The sequence below is a fragment of the Panthera uncia genome, chromosome D2, assembly GCF_023721935.1.
Source record: "Panthera uncia isolate 11264 chromosome D2, Puncia_PCG_1.0, whole genome shotgun sequence".
In the NCBI taxonomy this organism is placed as follows: domain Eukaryota; kingdom Metazoa; phylum Chordata; class Mammalia; order Carnivora; family Felidae; genus Panthera; species Panthera uncia.
This window is the reverse complement of record NC_064818.1, coordinates 72,847,177-72,871,747: the sequence shown is the minus strand read 5'-3', so window position 1 is coordinate 72,871,747 and position 24,571 is coordinate 72,847,177. Positions and strand designations below refer to the sequence as shown.

Here is a 24,571-nt window from a genome sequence, read left to right as displayed (position 1 = left end):
AATTAGAACATGAAAATGGACAGCTCGCACAAGTGGGAAATGTTACTTTGTTATGCAAGAATCTATTGCAAGTGGAAAGGATTTCAGAAGTTAATTAATTTGTCTTCCCTTTCAGTTAAGTGTTTCTGTCATTCAAATGGTCTCTGCATTTTGATATATCTCTGTCTCATGTGTAGGTGGTGGACACCACCCAAAAAGCCTTCATGGCATCCAGGAGAGGTCACTTGTTTTGAGGACAGGGGGTACAGAGAATGTTTGCCAACTCAAACATTCTACCTTTGGGTTATGACCTATCCTGCTGGTTTCTTAATTAAAGACAGACATCCTTGTAATAGCTCTTCGACTTCATGGAGACTTCTCATTCATAAACAACTTTACCTTCTCTCTAGCCATCTGCCCCATCTGTCTTTATTTTCTTACCCAGCTTGGAGTCCGTAGCTGATTCATCATTTCCATTCCTCACCCAACTCTCCTTCCATTGCATGCATCTGATAAAACCCCAGCTATGGATGACCATGATCGTCTATCTAGGTCTGTGTCAGAGTGGCTGAGTTATCCTTAAAACCTTTCCTTCTCTCACTTTCCCGATTTAATGCATCGAGTCCTGTCCAGCCTAACTCCAAAATCATTCTGCAGTCCACCACCTGTTTCTATGCCCACTGCCATCCCCCTAGTCCAAGCCATCATCATCTCTTGCCCTAAGTATTGCCATATTCTCTAATTGGTCTCTCTCTTTTTTTTTTTTTTTTACTCTTTCCTTTCCTAAAGTCCACTCTCCTCAGGGCAGTTAGACATCCTTATAAAAACGTAAAGCATACACAGCACTTCCTCACTCCTTTTCCATTCAAGCAGATACAGAATCCTCAACAGGACTTATAAGGACTTGTATAACCGGGCTATTTCCTACCTTTCCTCCAGGGATATTCCATATCCCTTTTCCTCTCCTTCACTCTACACGAGTCTCATTACTTTCTTTGGGTTCCTAGATTATGTCAAACACCTTTCCCCTGCTGAATCTTCTGCCCAGAGTGTTCTCTCCCTAAATTGCTGATGGATGAACTTCTACCTTTCTCTCAACTTAGCAGAAATATGCTTTTTCAGAAAAATCCTCCTTGGTCACCCAAAGTAAAATACTTTTCTGTTGTGCCCTCTCACGGCATCTAGTATTTTCCTTCATGATGCCTTGTCATGCTTTGGCTTATGTGGTTAATTGTTTAATACTTGGCAGTGCAGCGGAATGGAAATACGAGAGGCAGAAACTCTTTTTGCCTGTTTACTCTCCGAGCCCCAGCATGTGCCTGGATACAGATACACTTGTGAGTGACTGAGTGAAAGGGATCGGCCTGCAATAAGGTGCTGATAGGAAGAACTTTTTTTCTACAGTCTCCTTCAGCCTAAAGTCATTTCCTTCAGCTTCTAAATTCACCACAGGGAGAATCTGCATCATTATCTGCTTCCCTGCTAGGATGGAGTTTAGCATTCAGATGTTAAGATGTAAAAGGAAGGAACAAAATCCAACATGGAAAGAAATTTCGAATAAAGAATACTCCCCCGAGTGGCTACACATCTTCACGTCAGCAGCAATCTCTGTGCAACGAATAAGGCTTGAGTTATTTATATGTCTCTAATCCTCTTGCCTTCTAATCAAGATCATTCCAGTAGCTTTGCATTTAGACTTCCAATTGCATTATACGTTTACAAGTCACTTCTCTGTCAAATGCTGTATTGGTCCATTATAATCTCCTCGGATAAAAAAAAAAGTATTCATTCGGAGTGACTGGGTGGCTCAGTCAGTTAAGTGTCAGGTCATGATCTCAAGGCTCGGGAGTTCGAGCCCAGTGTTGGGCTCTGTGCTGACAGCTCAGAGCCTGGAACCTGTTTCAGATTCTGTGTTCCTCTCTCGCTCTGCCCTTCCCCCACGCATGCTCTGTCTCTCGCTTTCAAGAATAAACATTAAAAAAAAATTAAAACAAGACACAAAAAACAAAGTATTCATTCTTCTTTATCCTAATATAGTTTATCTCTATCAAGGTAATGTTTTTAAGTTTTCCATGCTAATGCCTTCATGAAATTAATAGTAAGTTTGAAATAAAACAGCAATTAAATCATTTATATGTTGTATGTTGTCTACAACATCTTCTCTGATTCAATTAGTTCTTACTTGACTGTTAGAAGATGCATGTACAGTCTGTGGATTTTTTCACATAACTTTTCTTGTCTTCTTTCCTTTTCTTGTTCACCTCTGAGCAATGTCATCCTTTACTAACAATGCAAGAACTAAGATAAAAAGATGTAAAAATGGCAATAATAAACTTTGCTTTCTCTTAGGGAAGAATGTATCTCACCGTATAGATCATGTTTTAAGAGCTGATGAAAGGGAAAAGAACAGTTGATATGAATAAGCTTTCAGGTAGACTTCAGCTAGTCATGCATTTACGCATTCAAAAATATTGAACAATCACAACGAACTATTCCATGGGAAAGGTGACATGAAGTACTTAAAGACTGTGCCCACCCCCCTCCAAGTTTTAACTATGTATTTTTTAGTTCTTTTTAAAAATTTTTAAAGGTTTATTTAGTCGAAAGAGAAAGGGAGAAAGAGAGAGAGAGACAGAGAGAGCAGGGGAGGGGCAGAGAGAGGGAGACACAGAATCCAAAGCAGGCTCCAGGCTCTGAGCTGTCAGCACAGAGCCTGATGCAGGGCTCGAACTCATGGACTACAAGATCATGACCTGAGCTGCAGTCAGATGCTTAACCGACTGAGCCACCCAGGTGCCCCAAGTTTTAACTATTTTAGACAATTAGCCACATATTTATCTAATCCATATATACGCAATTTTGCATAAATATATTGATTAGGTAGGTGCTAATGAAGGGGAGGGAGTGGAGAGTTTGTGATGAAGTTATGTAACGGATAGGCTCGAGGAGATTAGGTACTTGTGCCTTTAAGGGGCACTGTTGCATAGCCAGCACTTATTTAAACCTCCCAACTTGACCCCAGGTTTTGTTCTTGTATCTATTCCTCACTTTTCAGCCATGTACTGGAGGAGAAGCTGATAACACTCTGGGCTCCAGGGGTGGGCCTTATTTGCCAGGAATAAATCCATACCCTTTCCAGTAAATGGCTCTGGAATATGTGTAAATGTCATGTGAATCAGTTCAGGAACGAGCCAATGAGGCACTGAGAGGATGTTTGCCGAGGGCTTCTGGGGAAGGACCTGCTTGCTTATAATAGACAGCTATCAGAAGTTACGGCCGCCTTCTTCTTGCCATTGGTGTCCATGTATCCGAGGCCTGGGGGCTGTGACAGCCATTATGCCAGCAGCCTGAGGATGAAGCTTGTGAAAGAGGAGATCAGGACAAGGAGCACGACAGAGAACAGAGCTGGAGCCAGTGCTGAACCACACCTCACTTTGCCCTGCTTAGACTTTGTCAGTTTGTTAGCCAATGAATAGCCTTCGTTTTTATGTAATTTTTACTCGAGATTTGTGTTTCTGGGAGCCAAAATGAACATTTAGTGTATAGAATTCCAATTTATACTTTCTTCATGTTGTTTTGTTTATTTTTTAAAACTTGCAGGTTTGGAATTTTTTTCTGATTATAAAAATAATACACGCTCATTGTAGAGAATAGAAAACATTGAAGGTTAAAAGAAGATTAAATCCATCCATAAGCCCGTTATCCCTAGATAACTGCTATTAGTATTTTGAATTAGTCTTCTCTTTATGTGTACAAACTTATGATGCAGGCTGGCGGGTCCAAGGACCCAGGGCAGGTCCCACAAGACCAGCCAAGAGTGTCCCTGGCTTTGCACTGGATGGAATCAGATGCAAGCTGAGTGGAAGTAAGAGCAGAGTTTGTTGAGGACATAGAGAGACAGCAGATACAGACACGGCATCTAGGAGACCCAGAAAGGAAAAGGAACATGAACCTCATCTTTGCTCAGGGGTCTGGAGTTTTTACTGAGGGTGGTGGTCTGGTGTACATGTCCCATCAGGTATCCAAGAACCTGTTTTAACAAGGACGAGTGCTCAGGTGTCCTCTGTAGTGACTTACGCCCTGGAGCCAGGGGCTTCGTGTCAAGGTGTTTGGAGTCAGTGGTCTTGGAGAATGTTCGTGATGGCCCCGCTCAATCACTCTTCAGATATTATCTATTGTGTTGGAAGAATCCAAAGAAATCATCAACTCCTTGACCTTCACATACATTAAGGCATGTGTAAGGCAGGGGTGCAGGTTCTAGCAAGAATAGAAACAGGAAAAGGAGCAAAGGAAAAAAAAATCGCTTTTTTTTTCCATGGGGACCCTTCAGTTTCCCTCTCCTACATACATATATTACATATATATATATGTAAACATATATATATGTTTACATATATATATGTTAACATATATGTGTTTACATATATATATGTTTACATATATATATGTATATGTATACATATATATATGTATATGTATATGTATATGTATATATATACACGTTTATCCTGATTTAATGAAACTCATAGCATAGTGGGAAATAGAAACAAACCAAAGATCAAACAAATAGATTGATACCTGGAACTATGGAAGGTTGTAGTAATTATTAACCTGGGTTATAACTCTCCAGTGTCAGGTCAGTGGTTGCTAGTAATGCTATTCCCTATTGCCATATCCTAGAACAAATCATCTAAGATTTTAAGTTAATAACTATTAAAATATAATATGCTTTTAAGTGTAATTTAATGATGTCTCATAATATCCATAAAAAAAACCCCCAGTTGTCAACATGTCCATTTGGTTTCTCTTTGGTAGATGAGTGTTTCTTTTTCTTTTTTAACGTTCACTTATTTTTCAAGACAGAAAAAGAGAGCGTATAGGAGCTAACACGGGAATGGGGGGGGAGGGGCAGAGAGAGAATCCCAAGCAGGCTCTGTGCTGTCAGTGCAGAGCCTGATGTATGGCTCAATCTCATGAACTTGTGAGATCATGACTGGAGCTGAAACCAAGAGTTGGATGCTTAATCGACTGAGTCAGCCAGGAGCCCCAGGTGGTGTTTCTTCTTCTTCTTTTTTAATTAAAAAATTTTTTTAATGATTATTTTGAGAGGAAGATTGAGAGAGAGAGAGAGAGAGAGGGAGAGAGAGAACGAGTCAGGGAGGAGCAGAGAGGGAGAGAGAGAACCCCAAGCCAAAATCAAGAGTCAGACACTTAACCAACTGAGCCACCCGGCCCCTGTTTCTTCTTATTTATATGGCAAGTTGCACCCTGTCAGTGATTGCTTTGGCCCAATCATCATTATAGTTTTCATAATGGTGTATTTAATTGCAGCTAAAATGAATGTCTTATATCGGCCATTTTGGCAGTACACACATGAAGAGTTCAGTGGCCACCAGTATGCTGGTAGGGCCTTGATAGAATGGAAGTTACATTGCTAAGAGAGTACCAATACCTTAAGTTCTAAATGTTTTCCAATTTCCGTTATGGTTTTCTCACCTGTGAGTTGATTGGAACAGAAGCCTGAGGGTTTACCAGCTGTCTGGTAAATTGATTTCTAATTTAATTACATACTGGTTGAGAAGTTGTTGCTGTGATACTGATCCTTAGACATTGTAGAGAGACTTGCTTTATGACCTAGTACGTTCAATTTTTGTCAACTTTCTACATATTCTTGTTTATATTCTGTAGTTGTTGAATGCATTGTTCTACATGTATTCATTAAATCAAGCTTGCTAATTGTGTTATTCAGATCTTCTGGTTCCTTAAAGATTTTTTTTGTCCCCTTGATCTATGCATTAGTTTCCAGTGGTGCAGTAACAAACTATCACAAATAGTGTGGTAAACAACAGAAATGTATTCTCTTACAGTTCTGGAAGCTAGAAGTCTAAAATCAAGGCACTGGCAGGGCAGAATTCTCTGGAAGCTTTAGAGAATCCATTCTTTGCCTCCTCCAGATTTGGGTGGCTGTTGACATGTAAGCGGGAATGTGGCTCCATCATTCCAGTCTCTGCTTGTGTGGTCACATTACCTCCTGTCTGTTTTCTCTTCTCACATCTCCCTCTGTCTTTCTCTTAGGACGACACTAGTCATTGGTGTCATGGCCTACCTGACCAATCCAGAAAGATCTCAAGAACTTTACGCACATCTGTAAAGACCCTGTTTCCAAATAAAGTAAGGTTTCAGGGATTAGGACATGGATGTATTTTTTTGGGGGCTACTATTCAACCCACTAAAATCTATTAGAGAGAGATGGAAAAATCAGCTACTATGATGATAGAGTTCTTTCTTCTTGTACTTTTGTCAACTTTAGCTTCACATATTTTGTATATTGGAGATATATTTATGAGATATACATATTAGAGATATATTTATGATTTGTATCTTCCTTGTATATTGAATATTTTATTATGTGGAGACCTCTCTTTATCTCCAGTCACACATACCCACCCACCTAGAAAGTCTATTGATGAAAAACTACCAGTTGCTATTTGTCTGAAAAAGATGATTTGTTTTCCTTTTTCCATCGTCTTTTTTGCTAGGCATAGAATTCTAAGGTTACATTTTTTTTCCCACCCTTAGGGTTTCACTCAATTATCTTTTACTTAAAAAAATATTTCCAGGGTGCCTGGGTGGCTCAGTTGGTTAAGCCTCTGACTCTTGATTTCGGCTCAGGTCATGATCTAACAGATCAAGCTTCCCTCAACCTCCACCCTCCACCACCCACCTCTGGTTCTGCTTTGACAGTATGGAGCCTGCTTGGGATTCTCTCTCTGTCCCTTGCCCGTACATGTGTCCTCTCTCTCAAAATAAATAAACTAAAAAAAGAAGTATTCCCCAAACTTCCCAGGGCCAGATAATTAGCATAGTTCTAGGCCCAGGCAATTAAAAACATGCACTGCTTCAAAAACTATATGCCGTGAATTCATATGTGAGAACACTGTCTGATTAAATCATTGTTAACTGGTTGGTAAACAGTTCCATTAAGTATAGTACTGAATATATGGGAAAACATAGGTAGAGGAGCCGAAATAAACGTGGACATTGAAGAACATCCTAGACAATGATTTCTCACTGGCTGAAGTGATTCTTTACACTACCTTCGTATCTGTGGAAATAGATTATCTGCTAGTTTAGTGTAGTAACGGTGTTTTCTCCACTTTATCACAAGTAGCTAGAATGTGCTCCACAACAATTATAACATATATTCTCATATAGTATACTGCTATTGCTATAATTGGAGAACGCAGAGGAATTAAAGAAATTATAATAGAGCTACATAACCTCTCCCCCTTGCCCCTCTGAACTCTCCCATATAATCTCAAATTTGTAGTCAGATTTGTTAAACACTACAAAAAGCTTTGCATTTAATAATTTAAAATTCCTGGGGTGCCTGGGTGGCTCAGTTGGTTAAACGTGGGACATTGACTCAGGTCATGATCTCATGGCTCAGGAGTTCGAGCCCTGCGACCGGCTCTGTGCTGACAGCTTAGAGCCTGGATCCTGCCTCACATTCTGGGTCTTCTGCTCTCTCTGCCCCTCCCCACTCCTGCTCGCTCTTTCTCAAAATTAAGTAAACATTAAAAAAAATAAAAATTTAAAATTCCTGGCCTCAGTATATGGAGAAGTTAAGACACTTCAAAATAAGAATCCATGAAGAGCTCACTCGCATTTTTTTTTTAAGACACCTTGCTACGTTTCGGTTTTTATTCTTGGTTTTGAAGGTTTCCGCAGTGTGGGCTGAGGCCCACGAGCAGACTCGTCAAGGGCCACCCAGGATAGTCCCACCCATTTGTAACGTGCGAACCAGGGCCTCTCGTGGCACCCTAGCTCTGTCGTCAACCAAAGGCCGGGGCTACGAAGCTCTGCGCGGTGCGGTGGCCCATTTAATCCGGAGGGCGTACGAAAAACACCACTGAAGCGGGGGCCCGGACCATAGCGAACGCCGAACGGTTTTGGGCGCATCTTCAAGGGCCAGCCAGATTCCGGTCGTCCCGGTAACCAGACAAAGAACGCGCTTGCGCAAACTCCTTGTCACGTGGGTCTGGGCCGGGAGGCGGGACCGACGGCTGCTCTTTCGGACCCGCGGCCCCTCCCCTCTCAGCGCCGAGGCCAGCCGAGGCGGGGCAAACCTCTGCCCTTTTGCGTGGGGGTGACTCACAGCTCCTGCCCCTTTTCACTTTGGTCTCTCCTGGCTCGTTCCTCGCACCACGTGCCCTGCTGGCCGCGCCCCCAGCTGCCCTTTCCAACTGCCTGTTGGAAGTTGCTGTAAAATGTCGTGAGGGGCGCTGCCGCTTTACGGCTGCCTCTCCCAGGCTAGAGCCCGGGAGCGCCCACCGCCGTCAGCCCTGTCTCGAAGAGTCTGCTCGGCTGAGACGGAGAGACCCGGCGCGCCGCTCCCCTCCCCGCCGCGCCCGTGCCGGCCGCCGGCGATGTGAGCTCGAGGTGGCCGCGGTGCCCCCTGGCCCGGGGTTGAGACGGGCGGCAGGTGCCTGTGAGGCGGGAGGGTGCTGGGGGCCTGCAGGATGGAGGAAAGCATGGAAGAGGAGGAGTGGGGCAGCTACGTGGCGATGATGGACGACCAGAACCACAACAACTGGGAGGCCGCGGTGGACGGCTTCCGGCAGCCCCCGCCACCGCCGCCACCCCCCTCGTCGATCCCAGCCCCTGCGCGAGAGCCGCCAGGGGGGCAGCTGCTGGCGGTGCCCGCGGCCTCGGTGGACAGGAAAGGCCCCAAGGAGGGGCTCTCGATGGGGCCACCGCCACCGCCGGAGGCCAATGGGGTGATCATGATGTTGAAGAGCTGCGACACGGCCGCCGCCGTGGCCAAGGCGGCCCCCGCCCCCACTCCCAGCTCCACCATCAACATCAACACCTCCACCTCCAAGTTCTGTGAGTCCAGCCTCTTCCCTGCAGCCTTGGCTTTTCTCCTCTCCACCCGGACACCGAATCCGCCCTTCTCGGCCAGTCCCGCTTCCTTTGTTTCAGGCCCGGGTCTCTCCTCCCCTCCCCGCCTCCCTCCCCCCTCGCTCGGTGTCTGCGGCCAGCGCCTTAGCGGCCCTGGCTTCTTGTGTTACCTGGCCCAGAGAAGCAGCCTGGTGCGCCCGCAGCCCCGAGTTCTCCTGCAAATGCGATCCTTATCACAGCTGGCTATCTCTCAGCATTAAGAAGCCCTTTTCTTCTCCGTTGCCCCTGAAAAGTTTCGCCCTCAAACGTGAGGGGAAAATTAGGCCGTCTGAGTTTCGTTAAAGGATTCTTTTTTTTTTTTTTTTTTTTTGTAGTCAGAAATCTGGCAAGTTGTGTTCTTGTGCTTTTAGCTAGTCCGCGTTCGACAAGTCAGGAATTAGAAAGCTGACCAATATTTACACCTCGTTCTTTCCTTCCCTTCACTAGCGTGCACTTTCTACGTCCTGATAGAGAACTGTAGTTGTTGTTTTTAGAGTGACACCAATGCGGTGGGAGCGACATCCGTTTTGAAGCTAATAATGTATAAAATTACTTGTCAAAGCGTACACTCACAAGAATAAGCCATTTAGCATGTGTACAAGATAACGTTGAACTTTGTTAGTGGTCTGCGTTAATGCTCAATTGCAGGCGGAAAGATTTAAGACCAAAATCTGTTTTGTAATCTGAAACTGACCCTAAACCGACCCTAAACGTAATTTCTATAGCTAGGAAAAGAGTGCTTTTGCTTTGAGTGGGGTGTTTTGTTTTTGTTTTTTTTTTTTTTTAGAGGTGGTGGTAGTGGTGAAAAGTGACCATGGCAGCCAGATTTTTCTCTCCTATTAATAACTGCAAGTTTTAAATGACATCTGGTAAAGCAACTGGAGATTTCATTTCTAGTTACTAATTTTATCAAGCAGTACCAGTAATTGTCCAATTAGCCGTGTAGAGAAAATATCTGCCTTGATTCAAATATATATTTAACAGCCTTATTTTTTTGGTGGGAACAGCGCATAATCTAATCTAATGTATTTGCCCTCAAGATACAGCTTTGGTCAAAGACATTCATATGTAGGTATGGTTGGTAAGATTTGGATATGATTTTTTTTTTTTTTTGTATCATGTGTATGTGAGAATAATATATTATATAGTTTGTGTATTGGAGTCTGGTAGTGAAACCAGGCTTTGGACAGTGTGGCCTAGTGACTTATCTAAATGCTGCAGGATCTTGTTTTAGTGCTTAAACATTTCATTTGAGAGTTCAGAAAACATCCAGTCAAGAGCAGAAACCAACGAAATTAGGAACAGAAGAAAGACTTGCTAAACCAAAAGATCGTTCTTTGAAGATCGATAAGCTAGATAGACCTCCGGTAAGACTGATCAAGTAAAATACGTGAAAATATAATTAAGTGAAAAAAATGGGAAGTAACTACAAGCATGAGATTTCAGAAAAGAATTTTATGAATTCCTGTAGGTTAATAAGATGAAAAGTATCAATTATTAGAAAAATACATATTGAAAATTGGTATCAGAAGAAATGGATAGCTTGAACTAATAAATATTTAACAAAATGGAAGGGTAAAGACCTCCCCTTTCAAAAACTGGACTGAGATAAATGAGTTGCATTGGACTCTTAAATAACAATTCCTTTTTACAAGTTCTAGGAGACGGAAATAAAAAGATGCCTAGTTTGTTTTATAAGGTTAGTGAAATCTTGATTTTAAAACTAGATAAGGACAATATGAGAAAATTATAGACCTGTTTCAGTTATTAGCATAGATATGAAAATCCTACACATCAAATCTGACAATGTGTTAAAAGAATCCTGATCTATGGAGTTTAAGAATGTAAATATGGCTCAACATCTATTTACTGTTAATATAATTTATCTCATTAATAGACTAAAGGAGGAAAATCATGATTATCTTGATACCATAAAAGCATTTGATAAGGTCCAATAGCTATGTGATAAAAAACTCTTTTCCCACGATTGGGATATGAGATAACTAGATCGAGGTCATTACCAAAAACCTACAGCAAATAATAATACTTAATAGAGAAATTTTAGATTCATTCACTGTAAGATAAGTAACAAGGATGCCCTTTATCACTATTATTGTTTAACATTCTAAGAAAAGTCCTGGCTAACACTACAAAGGGAAAAAATAAGTGTAAGGATAGGAAGGGAAGCAATAAAACCCATTATTTGCAGATAACATCACTTACCTAGAAGAACCATTAGAATTAAGAGAAACTATTAGAACTCGTAAGAGTTTAGCAAGGTTCCTGGATTCGAACCATAGGGCACCTGAGTAGCTCAGTCGGTTCAGTGTCCAGCTTCAGCTCAGGTCATGATCTCACAGCTCGTGAGTTCAAGCCCTGCATCAGGCTCTGTGCTGACAGCTCAGAGCCTGGTGCCTGCTTCAGATTCTGTGTCTTCCCCTCTCTCTCTACCCCTCCCCCGCTCACACTCTGCTTCTGTCTCAAAAATAAACAGACATTAAAAAAAATAGGATCAAACCATAAAAATTAATAACATTTACTCACTAGCAATAAACAGCTAGTATAGGGAATCAGAAGTAAATATCATATACAATAAAAGCAACAAAACTGTAAAGTCTGTAGAAAACTTTAAAACTTGAATAAGGAACCAGAAGAGAATCTAAATAAATCTTTCCATGCTCTTGAGATGTGTTTGTTTATTATTATGAGGGTCAGTTTTCTCCATTTTAATCTATAAATTCGATTAAACTGCCATCAGAATTCCAGTTGGTTTGTCTGACAAACTCAGTAACCTAGATCTAAAACTCATATGGCAGATAGAATAAAGTTTACGAATAGCTAAAGCAGTCTTAAAGATTTGTTTTTGGTGGGGTTTGCCTTATTGGAAATTAAGATACTGTTTCAAGGCTGTAGTAATAAAAAACTGTAGTGTAAGTGCACGAACTGAAAAATAGACTTGGGAACAAATTAGATAGTGGAGACTTACCCATATGTGTTCAGGAGCTTAAGAGAAATCACTGGAGAAAGGAGTCCTATTAGGGAGAGTGGCTCAGTATATGGAGAAAAAACAAACCCTATAGCACAGGCAGAATGGGTTATGGATAAATTAAAAAGACCTAGATGTGAGAGGAGAAATTATAAAATTAATGGAAGACATTGTTGAAGTTCTTTTCTTAGGGACCAGGGACTCCTAATGCTTCAAAAATATGAAGGTGAAAAAGTAGTGATTTTGATTATATAAAAATTAAACATTTTCATTCAGTGAAAGATGAAAGCATGAGGGAAGGTATTTGTAGTGCCCAGTATTGATAAGGGATTGATATATAGACTAGACAAGGAACTACACATCCCTAAGAAGAGGGCAGCAACCTTTGTAGAAAAATAGGCAAAGGATATTAATAAATAGCTTATGGAATAGCAAATCTTAACATGCATGGAAAGAGATGTTTGGAATTATTAAGTAATCAAGAGACATTCAAATTGAAAGAGTAATGGTATCTTTTCCCACCTCTTAAGTTGGCAAAAAGTAGAAAGTGAGATGGCACCAAGTGTGGGTATGGATACAGGATTTGCTGGTTGCACTAACAGTGTAGTGGACGTGTGAGGTGTTGAGATGCCCGGAGTCTCTGTGGACCAAATAATGGAAGATAGCTGGAGTGTTGATGAAGCCCTGAGCTGTGACAGTGAAGGTGTGTTTCTGGACTGTAAGATGAAAACAGCTTCTGGCGGTCTGTATTTGGAATAGATAAAAAGAAAGCGTTTGTTAGCTTGATAGATGCATACTAGGTGCCAGGGATTGTGTTGATCTGTCCCAGTAGAGACCATATCTGGAACAACAACTACAACTGGAGTCACCACTTGACGATTTACTGTAATCCACAGTCATTCTCCAAGATTCAGGTTCTCTGCACTGACCCAATAGGTTAGTGAAACAGAATGTCGTAACAGTTACCATCCCTGTGTCTTTTACGTCTTTGAAGTTGGTTCCGTCCTCTCGTTTCCACGGAGGTGTGCTCTTGCTTTGGGTTTATTTTGTTAGAAAGGGGTACATCTAGGGGATTTTATTTGGCCCTTCTTATGCTCATGACCCTTACTACATAGTGTAGGGAGCCTTTAACTGTGTTCAAGAACTGGGGAAATTACAGGGTGGGTCTGTGGATTCACTGGGCCCACTGAGCTGGATGGAAGCCAGAACACTCTTTCTCAATGTGACATCACAGCTCCTGATCTGACTGGTTTACCATAGTGACGTTCTGGTCCCTTAGGGTTAATACGGGCTTAGAGCCGGCGTTAAGTAACCGCCCCCCAAAAGCCTGAGTGATTCTGTTTCCCACATGCACTGTGTCCTTGATGAAAAACTGCATGTTCTATTTGGAAAAGGCTAGGAGAATGACTTTATGCGCTTGATGGAATTTTGTAGGGTCCTTCCTCAATGGAACCCATTATCTCCTTTTTTCCAGGCGCTCTGTGTCTTTGAACAAGTTCAGCCTGCGTATTAGGTGATATGCCATAACTCTTCCATTGTGGCCACTTAAGTCAGGCCTCAGTTTGATATATCTAGAGTTTTTTTGTTTTCATTTTCTTTTTTTCTTCTCGTCAAGTAATACGTTAGTATACTCCACATCTGTTTTTCTTATGGACACTATGGTTAGCCACCACCAGAGATCCAAGCCATTCTGATAACGGGTCTGGCCCTCCTGCCTGTTATAATAACCAGGCCTACTTTATATCTGAGGGTTAAGTGCTTCTACTTGTCCTTTATCACCTTGGAAATCCCACTATCCCATTGAAATCAGGGAGCTCCTTTTAGTGGCAGTATTACCCATCTTTAGCTCAGAACTAAAAAGGACAGCCACCACAGCAGTTTTCAAGGAAATCCGTGTATCCTTCACCAGTGTATTTCTTAATTCCTTGATGCAGGGTCTTGGAGGACATTTAAGAGAGAGAGAGGTAGAGAGAGTTGAATATGATAAAAACACTCAGTCTTGTCTTCATAAGTCTAGATTCATTCTTCTGCCTACTAAGGAATTTCTGGTGTTCCAAACTCACCTTCCCTCCCTCGTCCTCTTCATTCTCCTAATCTTCCTCTTTCTCCTCTTTGTCTATTTTCTTCTTTCTCATACACCTTTTCTCCTTCCTTCTCCATTTATATTCAGTAAATTGTACCCAGTTGAGGCATAAAGTTTTATCTAGGATTTGAGCCAGCTAGAAGCTAGCCTATTGCTACGAATGCTGGCAGAAGTCAGGAAACTCAGAGAAAGAAATGTTATTCATGGCACCACAAATAGGGTGAGAATCAGCATATTTGCATAGGTTCCCCTTACCCCCCACGTCTCCAGAGACAAGTACAGGACGGCCAAGATGGATGCTCCCTCATTGGGCTTGTGTTGCAGCTGAAGAATATTGAACTTGGGGAATCTACTGCTTTTATAGAAAGCAGTAAGCAAGCTTCTTCTTTGTTCAGGGGAAGATAATACCTCACCTTTCAAGGTTACCAGCCGTAGCGTGGCTCAGGTTCAAGAGCAGTTGGTCTGGGTCTTGCAGTCTTAGCACACTCAGCAAGACATGTAGGAGTGCAAGAAGCCCAAGGAAGACTATCTCTCCAAAGGTAACCATGACTGCAGTTGAGAACATTTTCATCATTTAAATACTTTTTATGCCTCTTTGCTTTCAGTTCCACACCCCCTAGCCCCACTGCTTTCTGTTACTAGGTTTTCATATAAATGGTATCATATAATCTGTATTATTTCATGCTTGGTTTCTTTCCTTCACCCTGTATTTGAGATTCATTCATATTCTTGCATGTTACTGAGCTTAGGGCTGAGTTCTATTTTGGCTGGGATACTACAAATTGTGTATCTGTTCATCTGTTGGTGATCATTTGGGTTGTCTCCAATTTGGGTTATTATGAATAAAGCTGTTATGAACCATCATGTGGATTTTGTGTAGATATAGGTTTCCTTTCTTCCTTTTTTTTTTTTTTTTTTAATGCTTATTTGTTTATTTTGAGAGAGTGTGCGTGTGCACAGGTGGGGCAGCAGCAGAGAGAAAGGGAGAGAGAGAATCCCAAGCAGGCTCCACACACCAGTGCAGAGCCCAATACGGAGCTTGAACCCACGAACTGAGATCATGACCTGAGCCGAAATTAAGAGTTGGACACCCAACTGACTGAGCCACCCAGGAGCCCCTAGACATAGGTTTTCATAAATATATCTGTAAATGGAATTGCTTGGTCATACATTAGTTATATGTTTAACTTTATGAGAAACTGCCAACCTGTTTTTTCAGAATGGCTGTATCATTGTACATTCCCATTAGGAATATGTCAAAGTTCCATTTGCTGCACATACTTATTTATACTAAGTATGCTTCACATTCTTGGAATTGTAAGGTTTTTTTTTGGTTTTGTATTTTGTTTTAATTTTAGCCTTTTTAGAGGGAGAGTAGTAATATCTCATTGTGGTTTTGTTTTGCATTTCTCTTAGACACATGCCATTGGCTTTTCATGTGCTTATTGCCCTTTAATGTAATTTTGTTTGTGAGAATCTTTGTGTTTCTTGGGTTGTCTTAAGAATTCAGCATTAATTTTAGATAACATATTTTATGAGATAATATGTATTATGAGTGCTATCTCTCTGGTTTGTCTTTTTATTCTTGACCATGTCTTGCAAAGAATAGATGTATTAAGTTTTGATGAAGTCTAACATCAATTTTTTTCCTACAGCTTGTACTGTTTTTTTTTTTAATCTTAAGAAACATTTGCTTATCTCATAATCAGGGAGATTTTTCTTCCTATATTTTATTTTAGAAATTTTATAGTTTTAGCTTTTATGTTTAGATCTGTGATCTAAGTTATGAGTTGATACCGGTGTGTAGTAAGAGATAAGGATTGAAGTTCTTTTTTTTTTTTTTTTTTTTAATGGATATCCAGTTGTTTTCAGCACCATTTATTTAAAAGATTATCCTGTTTTTACTGACTTACTTTGGCGACTTGTTGAAAAATAGCTGACCATGTATTTGTGGATCTAAATTCCATTAATCTGTTGTTGGGTGTATCATATCTAGGATTGTTAAATCTTCTTGTTGAATTGGTTGGTTGATCATTATGGAACTCTGTCTTTATCTTACTCTGAAGGATGCTTTTCTTGATAGCTGTTCAGTTTTTTTTTTTTTTTCCTTCAGAATTACTGTTAACACAATGTATCTTTTCCTATTATTTTATTGTAATCTGTATGTATTTAAAGTGCATTTCTTGTATACAGCATGTGGTTTTGTTTTGCTTTTTAAAATCTAGTCTAACAACCTCTGCCTTTTAATTGGAACATTTAGACCATTTACACTTAATGTAATTAATGACATGGTAGGGTTTAAATCTACCATCTTCCAATTTATTTTCTCTTTGTCTCCTCTGTTCTTTTGTTTTTCTTAAATTTCCTCTTTACCTGTCTTTTCATTAATTATTTTTTATGATTCATTGTTTGTCTCCAGTTTGGCTTATTAGCATGCCTTTTTTTTTTTTTTATATAGGGCTTTAGTATTTACGGTATGAAAACTAAACTTATCACAGTGTACCTTCAAGTATTAGACCACTTCACATATAGTATAATAATCATATCAGTATACTTCGTTTCTTCTTCCTGCCCTTTACACTGTGTTGCCACTGCTATAATCTTCTACATACAACGTGTCAAATATAGAGTTGCTAACTCAGCTTAAAACAAACATTTATCTTGAAAAAAAATTGAGGTGAAATTTATGTAACATAATACTCACCATTTTAAAGTGAACCATTCAGTGGCATCTAGTGCATTCACGGTGTAGTGCAACTATCTCTTTATCTGGTTCCAAAACATTTTCATCACCCTAAAATAACGTGTCTTACCTGTTAAGCAGTTACTCCCCATTCCTCCCTCCCATCAGCCTCTGGCATCCATCAACCTGCTTTCTGTCTCTATGGGTACACCTATTCTGGATATTTCATATGAATGGAATCATAATATATGAAACTTGTCTTAAATAATCAAAAATAGGAAAGTATTTTATATTTACTTAGTTATTGTTTCTATTACTCTTTATTCCTTTGCTTGGACCCAAGTTTTCACCACTTTTCTTCTGCCTTGAGAATTTCCATTAACATTTCTTATCGTGCAGTCCTTTTGGTCTTGAATTTATTCAGCTTTCGTTTGTCTGTGCACAAGTAGTTTACCTTTATTTTCTTTTTAAAATTTTATTTTTTATTTTTTAATTTTATTTTTTTAATTTACATCCAAATTAGCATATAGTACAACAGTGATTTCAGGAGTAGATTCCTTAATGCCCCTTACCCATTTAGCCCATCCCCCCTCCCAGCACCCCTGCAGTAAGCCTCTGTTTGTTCTCCATATTTAAGAGTCCCTCATGTTTTGTCCCCCTCCCTGTTTTTATGTTATTTTTGCTTCCCTTCCCTTATGTTCATCTGTTCTGTGTCTTAAAGACCTCATATGAGTGAAGTCATAGGTTTGTCTTTCTCTAATTTCGCTTAGCATAATACCCTCTAGTTCCATCCATGTAGTTGCAAATGGCAAGGTTTCATTCTTTTTGATTGCCGGGTAATACTCCATTGTATATACATACCACATCTTCTTTATCCATTCATCCATCGGTGGACATTTGGGCCCTTTCCATACTTTGGCTATTGTTGATGGTGCTGCTATAAACATGGGGGTGCATGTGTCCCTTCGAAACAGCACACCTGTATCCCTTGGATAAATACCTAGTAGTGCAATTGCTGGGTCATAGGGTGGTTCTGTTTTTAATTTTTTGAGGAACCTCCATACTGTTTTCCAGAGTGGCTGCACTAGCCTGTCTTCCCACCAGCAGTGCAAAAGAGATCCTCTTTCTCCACATCCTTGCCAATGTCTGTTGTTGCCTGAGTTGTTAATATTAGCCATTCTGACAGGTATTAGGTGGTATCTCATTGTGGTTTTGATTTGTATTTTCCTGATGATGAGTGATGTGATGTTGAGCATTTTTTCATGTGTCAGTTGGCCATCTGGATGTCTTCTTTGGAGAAGTGTCTATTCATGTCTTTTGCCCATTTCTTCACTGGATTATTTGTTTTTTGGGTGTTGAGTTGATAAGTTCTTTATAGATTTTAGATACTAACCCTTTATCTGATATGTTGTTTGCAAATATCTTCTCCCATTCTGTCGGTTTCCTTTTAGCTTTGCTGATTGTTTCCTTCGCTGTGCAGAAGCTTTTTATTTTGATGAGTTCCCAATAGTTCATTTTTGCTTTTGTTTCCCTTGGCTCCAGAGGTGTGTTAAGTAAGAAGTTGCTGCGGCCAAGATCAAAAAGGTTTTTGCCTGCTTTCTCCTCGAGGATTTTGATGGCTTCCTGTCTTACATTTAGGTCTTTCATTCATTTTGAGTTTATTTTTGTGTATGGTGTAAGAAAGTAGGTCCAGGTTCATTCTTCTGCATGTCGCTGTCCAGTTTTCCCAGCACCACTTGCGGAAGAAACTGTCTTTATTCCATTGGATATTCTTTCCTGCTTTGTCAAAGATTAGTTGGCTGTACGTTTGTGGGGGTCCATTTCTGGGTTCTCTATTCTGTTCCATTGATTTGAGTGTCTGTTTTTGTGCCAACTTTACCTTTATTTTCTAAGGATATTTTTGTTGGATATAGATTTCTAGATGGGCAATTTGTGTTTTGTTGTGTTTTTCTTTGTCAACACTTTAAAGATGTTTTTCCTTGTATTCTGGCCTGCCTTGTTTCTTATTTAATAAATGTCTGTATAGTCTTATCTTTGTTACTCTCTCTAACGTGTCTTTTTTTTTCTGGTTGCTCTTAGGATTTTCATTTATGCCTTAAGTTTTCAGCAGTTTGGTTGTTACATTCCTTGGGGTAGGGTTTTCTTTATGTTTATTCTTTTTATTCATTGAGATTCTTGGATTTGTAGGGTTTTAGAATTTGTCAAATTTGGGGTGCCTGGATGGCTCAGTTGGTTAAGCGTTCGACTTTGGCTCAGGTCATGATCTTATAGTTCGTGGATTTGAGCCCCGCACCCTGCGTTGGGCTCTGTGCTGACAGCTCAGAGCCTGGAGCCTGCTTTGGATTCTGTGTCTCCCTCTCTCTCTGCCCCTCATCTGCTCATGCTCTTTCTCTGTCTCTCAAAAGTAAATAAACATTAAAAAAAAAGAAAGAATTTGTCAAATTTGGAACATTATCATTCATTTTATATATATATGTGAATATATGTATGTATTTAGATTTACCACTCCCCGTCAGTTACACATATTGTTAGACCACTTGTTGTACCCTGAATCACCGAGATTCTGATCATTATCTTTTTCCGTTTTTTCTTCCCCCTCCCTGTGCCTCAGTTCAGATAGTTTCCATTGCTACGTCTTCCTTGGTATCTGATCTGCTGTTAATCCTGCTTTTATTCAGCAGGAGATCGAGCTGTTTTTAATGTAGGCCATCATTGAGTCCAGGTTTGAGCCAGTTAACGGAGCAAACTGTAATAACCATATCTAGTTGCTTGAGGTAGTGCAATAAATAATCTTTAGTGAGTATATTCCTTTTGATAACTTAAGTGTTATCTAAAATTGTGTTTCCTTCTACTCAGTACCCGTAGAATCTGATCCCATGTGTATTCTCTAGGTTTTTGTTAACGTATTTTCTTTTTTTTAATTTTTAAATATTTATTTAAAAATTTTTTAAATGTTTATTTTATTTTTGAGAGAGACAGAGCATGAGTGAGGGAGGAGCAGAGAGAGAAGGAAACAGAATCTGAAGTAGGTTCCAGGCTCTGAGCTGTCAACACAGAGCCTGACTTGTGGCTTGAACCCACAAACTGTGAGGTCATGACCTGAGCCAAAGTTGGAGACTTAACCGACTGAGCCACCCAGGTGCCCCAGTGTTTGTTTTTGAGAGAGAGACAGAGTGTGAACGGGCAAGGGGTACAGAGAGAGGGAGACACAGAATCTGAAGTAAGCTCCAGACTTCGAGGTGTCAGCACAGAGCCCAACGTAGGGCTCGAACTTACGAACCACGAGATGATGACCTGAGCTGAAGTTGGATGCTTAACTGACTGAGCCACCCAGGCACCCCTCCAACATAAGATATTAATGTCTTTGGACATCTTAGAGTCTTCCAAGAGTCTGTAGTGTTTTTTGGAATGTAAGCTGACTCCCGTTGGTTTATATTTAGTACTTGTTCCCCTGGAGAATCTGATTTAGTTGGAGATTTAGGGACAGCTTGTAGGTAAGGCATGTGGAGATCTGCATTTCCTTGTAGGTTTCAGGTAATGTCATGACAGAGTCTTCAGTTAGGTAAAGACTAGCCTCATATTGTGGAGGACGGTACTTCTTAGGCAGGGAAGGCTCAGTGACTTTTGTGAGGTTAGAGTTCCCAGATTGATCAGAGTCCACCAGACTGGTTCCATTTCAAGTCTCAAGGTCGTACTGTTTCACAGTCAGTACCCTTTCACTTAAGAGATTTATCTAAGATTTAAATTATTTTTGTATGGTTATTGTGTGTAACTTGCAGGATCATTCTATTTCTGATTTTTGAGCTATGTCAACCCTGTGCCTGTAAGAATTAAGAGATTCTTTTATGACAGTCACAGATGCTCTTTGGTCTTTGTTCATTGAGCTAATCATTTTCTTAAAGTTTTCACCTGTTACCAGAATCAGTTTACTCCACAGTCTGTGTTTCTCATTTCCATCATAACTGCCAGAACAGTCTGCCATGTCGTTTCCTCAAGAACTTTATTCTGGGTATCCATAGGTGATCATTTAACTCTTTACTGCTGCCTGACAGGTCCTGTTGTATTATGTTATCTGATGTTGGCACTGTCATCCTTGTCTAAATCCACCTAGATCGCAGGGCGCCTGGGTGGCTCAGTTGGTTAAGCATCTGACTCGGTTTTATCTCAGGTCATGATCTCGTGGCCCATGAGTTCGAGCCCATGTCAGACTCTGTGTTGCCAGCGCAGAGCCTGCTTGGGATTCTCTTTCTCTCCTTCTGTCTCTGCTGCTCCCCAGCTCACGTACTCTTTCTCTCTCTCTCTCTCTCTCTCTCTCTCTCTCTCTCTTTCTCTCTCTCTCTTTCTCTCTCTCTCTTTCTCTCTCTCAAAAGAAATAAACTTAAAAACAAAAAAAAAAAAAATCCAACTAGATGGGAAAACCAGAGCCAGCTTCCTAGCTTATGAGAGTGTGTCCTTAACTACTCCAGTACCAAATACTTTATCATTTATAGTTCAGTGCAAGCAATCACTAGGTATCCAAAGCAAGAAGAGATTTAATACTGGAATTAGGTCCTTGAAAAATTGTTGAAGAGGTTGGAGGTATAGAAGTCAGTGAGGCTGCTCCACTCGAGCTGAGGGCAGGCTCCTGCTGGTGCTGCGACAGCACTATGCTTACGTCGTCACACCTGCCTCCCTCATCCCTGAAGCTGGTCACCAGACCCTGGAACTTGGAGTTGGGATGCCACAAATTCTAACGTCTCTTGACTTGCCAGAATCACCGGCAGCAATAATACATCCTTTGTCTCACTTTGGCCTTCCAGATTTCACTCAGATGTGTCTCATTGGTGGAATCCGATTTGGGAAGTGTAATTATTTAGTTCAGCTTTACATTCTACATTGGTTAGCTTTCTGTGATAATAACTCCCCACATCTCAGGAGCTTATGGAACAGCGCGGGTTTATTCTTGCTCATGTTATATTTGTGGCTGGCAGTTGGCTGTGGCTTTTCACATGTCCTCTCATTTGCAAGAGCAGCTCTTTTCTGGGTCCTGTCACTCTTGGCAGAGGCAAACAGAGGAGAGTGGACAGAAGCACTAAATGGCTTTTAAAGCTTTTGCTCAGATGTAGCACGTCACATCTGCTCATATTGCAAATATATTAAATAGAGTGGAATGAATGGTTCCCTGTTGCAAAGTATTGGGGATGGAGGCAGGTGGGACTGGGGTTTGAGGGTAAAAGGCAGTGAGGGGATAAAGACGGATAAAGACAGGGACATCGGGGGGGATCTTGCCTTGACTGACAATACTGTGCAGTGGTCTCAGGAGAGTGATTAACCTAGTGCACCAAATGTTTCTCTTCAGGTAAACAAAAGTTTCACAGTATTTTAAATTGAACTCCGTGAAATCACTCTGTTTTTTTTTTTTTAATTAATGATTAAAAATGTGTTAAAATGGACTTTTGAATTGGATGAAAAGTGTTAACTGATTTTAGTAAATCTACCCTTTGCATCTGCCAGTTTCCAGATTGGTTGATCCTTTGGCAAGCGTATCAGTTAATACATTCAGGTCTTAAAATATGCTCTGTTTATAGCATCTGTGGTCGTTACTGGGTATTTTCTTACCTTTCAGTTTAGTGGAGTTGTGCCGCAGTAAGTGGCACTATGATATTGATTGATTGGCCAGATTTCAGGATCTCATTGGGAGTCTTGTCTTGCCATTTTTGACATGTATTGCATAAAGTGACACTGATGAAACCTTAAGGGAAAGTCATTGTAATGTTTATATAAGGCCCAGTCCCAAATCCCTAAAGGAAATGAATGCTGCTTACTTCCTCTTTATTATTTTTTTAATGTTTATTTATTTTGAGAGAGAGAGGGAGGGAGGAGGGAGGGAGAGAGGGAGAACAAACACAAAAACAGGGGAAGGACAGAGAATCCCAAGCAGGCTCCACACTGTAAGCACAGAGCCCAATGTGGGGCTCGATCTCATGAACTGTGAGATCATGACCTGAGCTGAAACCAAGAGTTGGGACGCTTAACAGACTGAGCTGCCCAGGTGCCGTGCTTACTTCCTCTTTAAACTGTAACTCTGTAAGCTGTAGACTGTATGTAATCACATGGTAAACTGTTAAATACCATATAAAAATTATTTTTGATAGCCTTTTGTGACATGTCTTGGCAGGAGAAACTGGCTTTCCCTTTTTCTTTCTACTTTTGTAGTCATTAGGCTATTAACCTCTATGGGTAGAGTTATATATAGGTCCATACTTTGTAGTTGCAGTTGTTCTGACCAGACATCTGAATGGCATTTTATTCATCAAATATTTATTTAGGGTCTTCTGTATGCCAGGGTAATACTTTAGTCTCTGTTGATGAGATAGAGGTTAGTGTGGAAGATGATGACAGATAATTGTGATACGTTATGATTAAATGCTATAGTGAAGTTATATAAGTGCATGGTAGCATAGAGGAAAAAGAGAATCTTTATGAAAACCAATAAAAGTTTGTCAGGTGGGTTGAGGAGGCAGGATTGGGCTCAAGGAGACTTCCTTTGCAGAGGGAGCAGCCTGTGCTTAAGACCCAGAGTTGAAATTGTTGGAACACAGGGTTTGAGGAGGGAGTGGTACAAATTAAACCTAAATGGATAGAAAAGTGTGTAGATGTGAGGGGCTTGCCATGTTAGAGATAGGATTTTCTCCTGTAGGAATAGGAGCCACAGAGGGTATTAAGAGAGTCAACTTGGCAAAATTTGGCTTAGCATGTTAATTTAGATTAGAAAGGAGAGAGAATGGAGGCCTTGAAACTAGCTAGGGGGTTGTAATTTGTTGTAGTCTAGACAAGAAATGATGATGTGAAGGAATAAAGCATTGGAGGAGATCATTTTTCAGATTTTAGAAATATTTGGGGACTAGAGTCTATAAGATTTGGTGGTGAAGGAGGGAGGATATAGATGTGGGAAGAGTATAGGTAGGTGTGTGTATGTGTGTGTGTGTGTTTCTGTGTGTGTGTCTTTTTTAAGGTCTGTGGAATAGTCATGTAGAAAGGTTTAGTGCGCAGTTGGTAAAATCTGAGCTTTTTCATTCCGTGTGCCTTAGAATATTGGAAATCCTGAAATACTGAAACAAAAATTTCTTTCCAGTACATTTGTTTTTCTGAGCATTTGAGATTCACCAAACTCATTGGCCTTAATAGAAAACAGCACAAAACTTTGTTTTTATTAAGATACAGGTTTATCATTTAAAAACTTAAACTGTATGAAAACCTATGTAATGAAAATCAGTGGTTCCCTCCTCTTCCACTTTCCATTCCTAACCCTCTAACTCAGAGTCAACTTTTTGTTCATTTAGCTGTTTCTTCTAGTATTTATCTACATACTTCAGTTGTTGTTATTGCTTAATTTTTCACTTTTATATGATCTGTTGGCTTCCTGTTATTAATATGAGGTTTTAGTTCTCTTATACTTCTACCTATCTTACCCCCTCAATTCTTTTAATACCACAATTTTTGGTTCAATTAATAAGCCATCTTTACGTTATGATTATGGCCAGGAATGCATTTGGATTACATTTTCCTACAGAGAGATCTTCGTTATTAGTTGCTTTGTTTACACTTACATAATGTGTCAAACTTATTTTTAAAACTCTTCAGTGGCTTCATCAGATTCACCATGTATCTGTCACTGGTGTTTTAAAAATGTTCCATTAATCAGTATTTTCTTTTTGTCTGCTTGTGAAACTGTTAATCTTGTTTCTATTTATTCTTTAGGGCCACTGCCCAGTTGCTACTCAGGGGCTTCCCAGATAGTGTTTTCCGGTGTGTGTGTGTGCGTGTGTGTGTGTGTAGAACTTATCTTCTAGTAGCTTCCTGAGAAAATGTGTATATATAATAAAGTTTTGTCTTTCCATGTCTAAAAATTCTGCTT

At 40.3% G+C, this 24,571-nt stretch overlaps 1 protein-coding gene and 1 long non-coding RNA gene across 8 annotated transcripts in view; one reads left to right on the top strand and one right to left on the bottom strand.

The window, feature by feature from the left end:
• Positions 1-7,933: 7,933 nt before the first annotated feature.
• The window catches only part of CACUL1 (CDK2 associated cullin domain 1), an 83,365-nt gene continuing 66,727 nt past the window's right edge, over positions 7,934-24,571 (top strand). For all 7 annotated transcript variants that reach the window (XR_007460966.1, XR_007460965.1, XR_007460964.1 and 4 more), the window contains exon 1: positions 7,934-8,868. Coding sequence is in view for 1 of the 7 variants with exons in the window: in XM_049646557.1 (XP_049502514.1) it covers positions 8,502-8,868 (367 nt within the window). In the remaining 6 variants the exon portion in view is untranslated. The remainder of the gene's footprint in view (positions 8,869-24,571) is intronic.
• LOC125933470 (uncharacterized) lies at positions 12,403-13,080 on the bottom strand. The gene is made up of 2 exons (XR_007460968.1): positions 12,875-13,080; positions 12,403-12,652 (listed from the first exon to the last, which is right to left on the bottom strand). It is a non-coding gene; the product is annotated as an uncharacterized LOC125933470 (long non-coding RNA).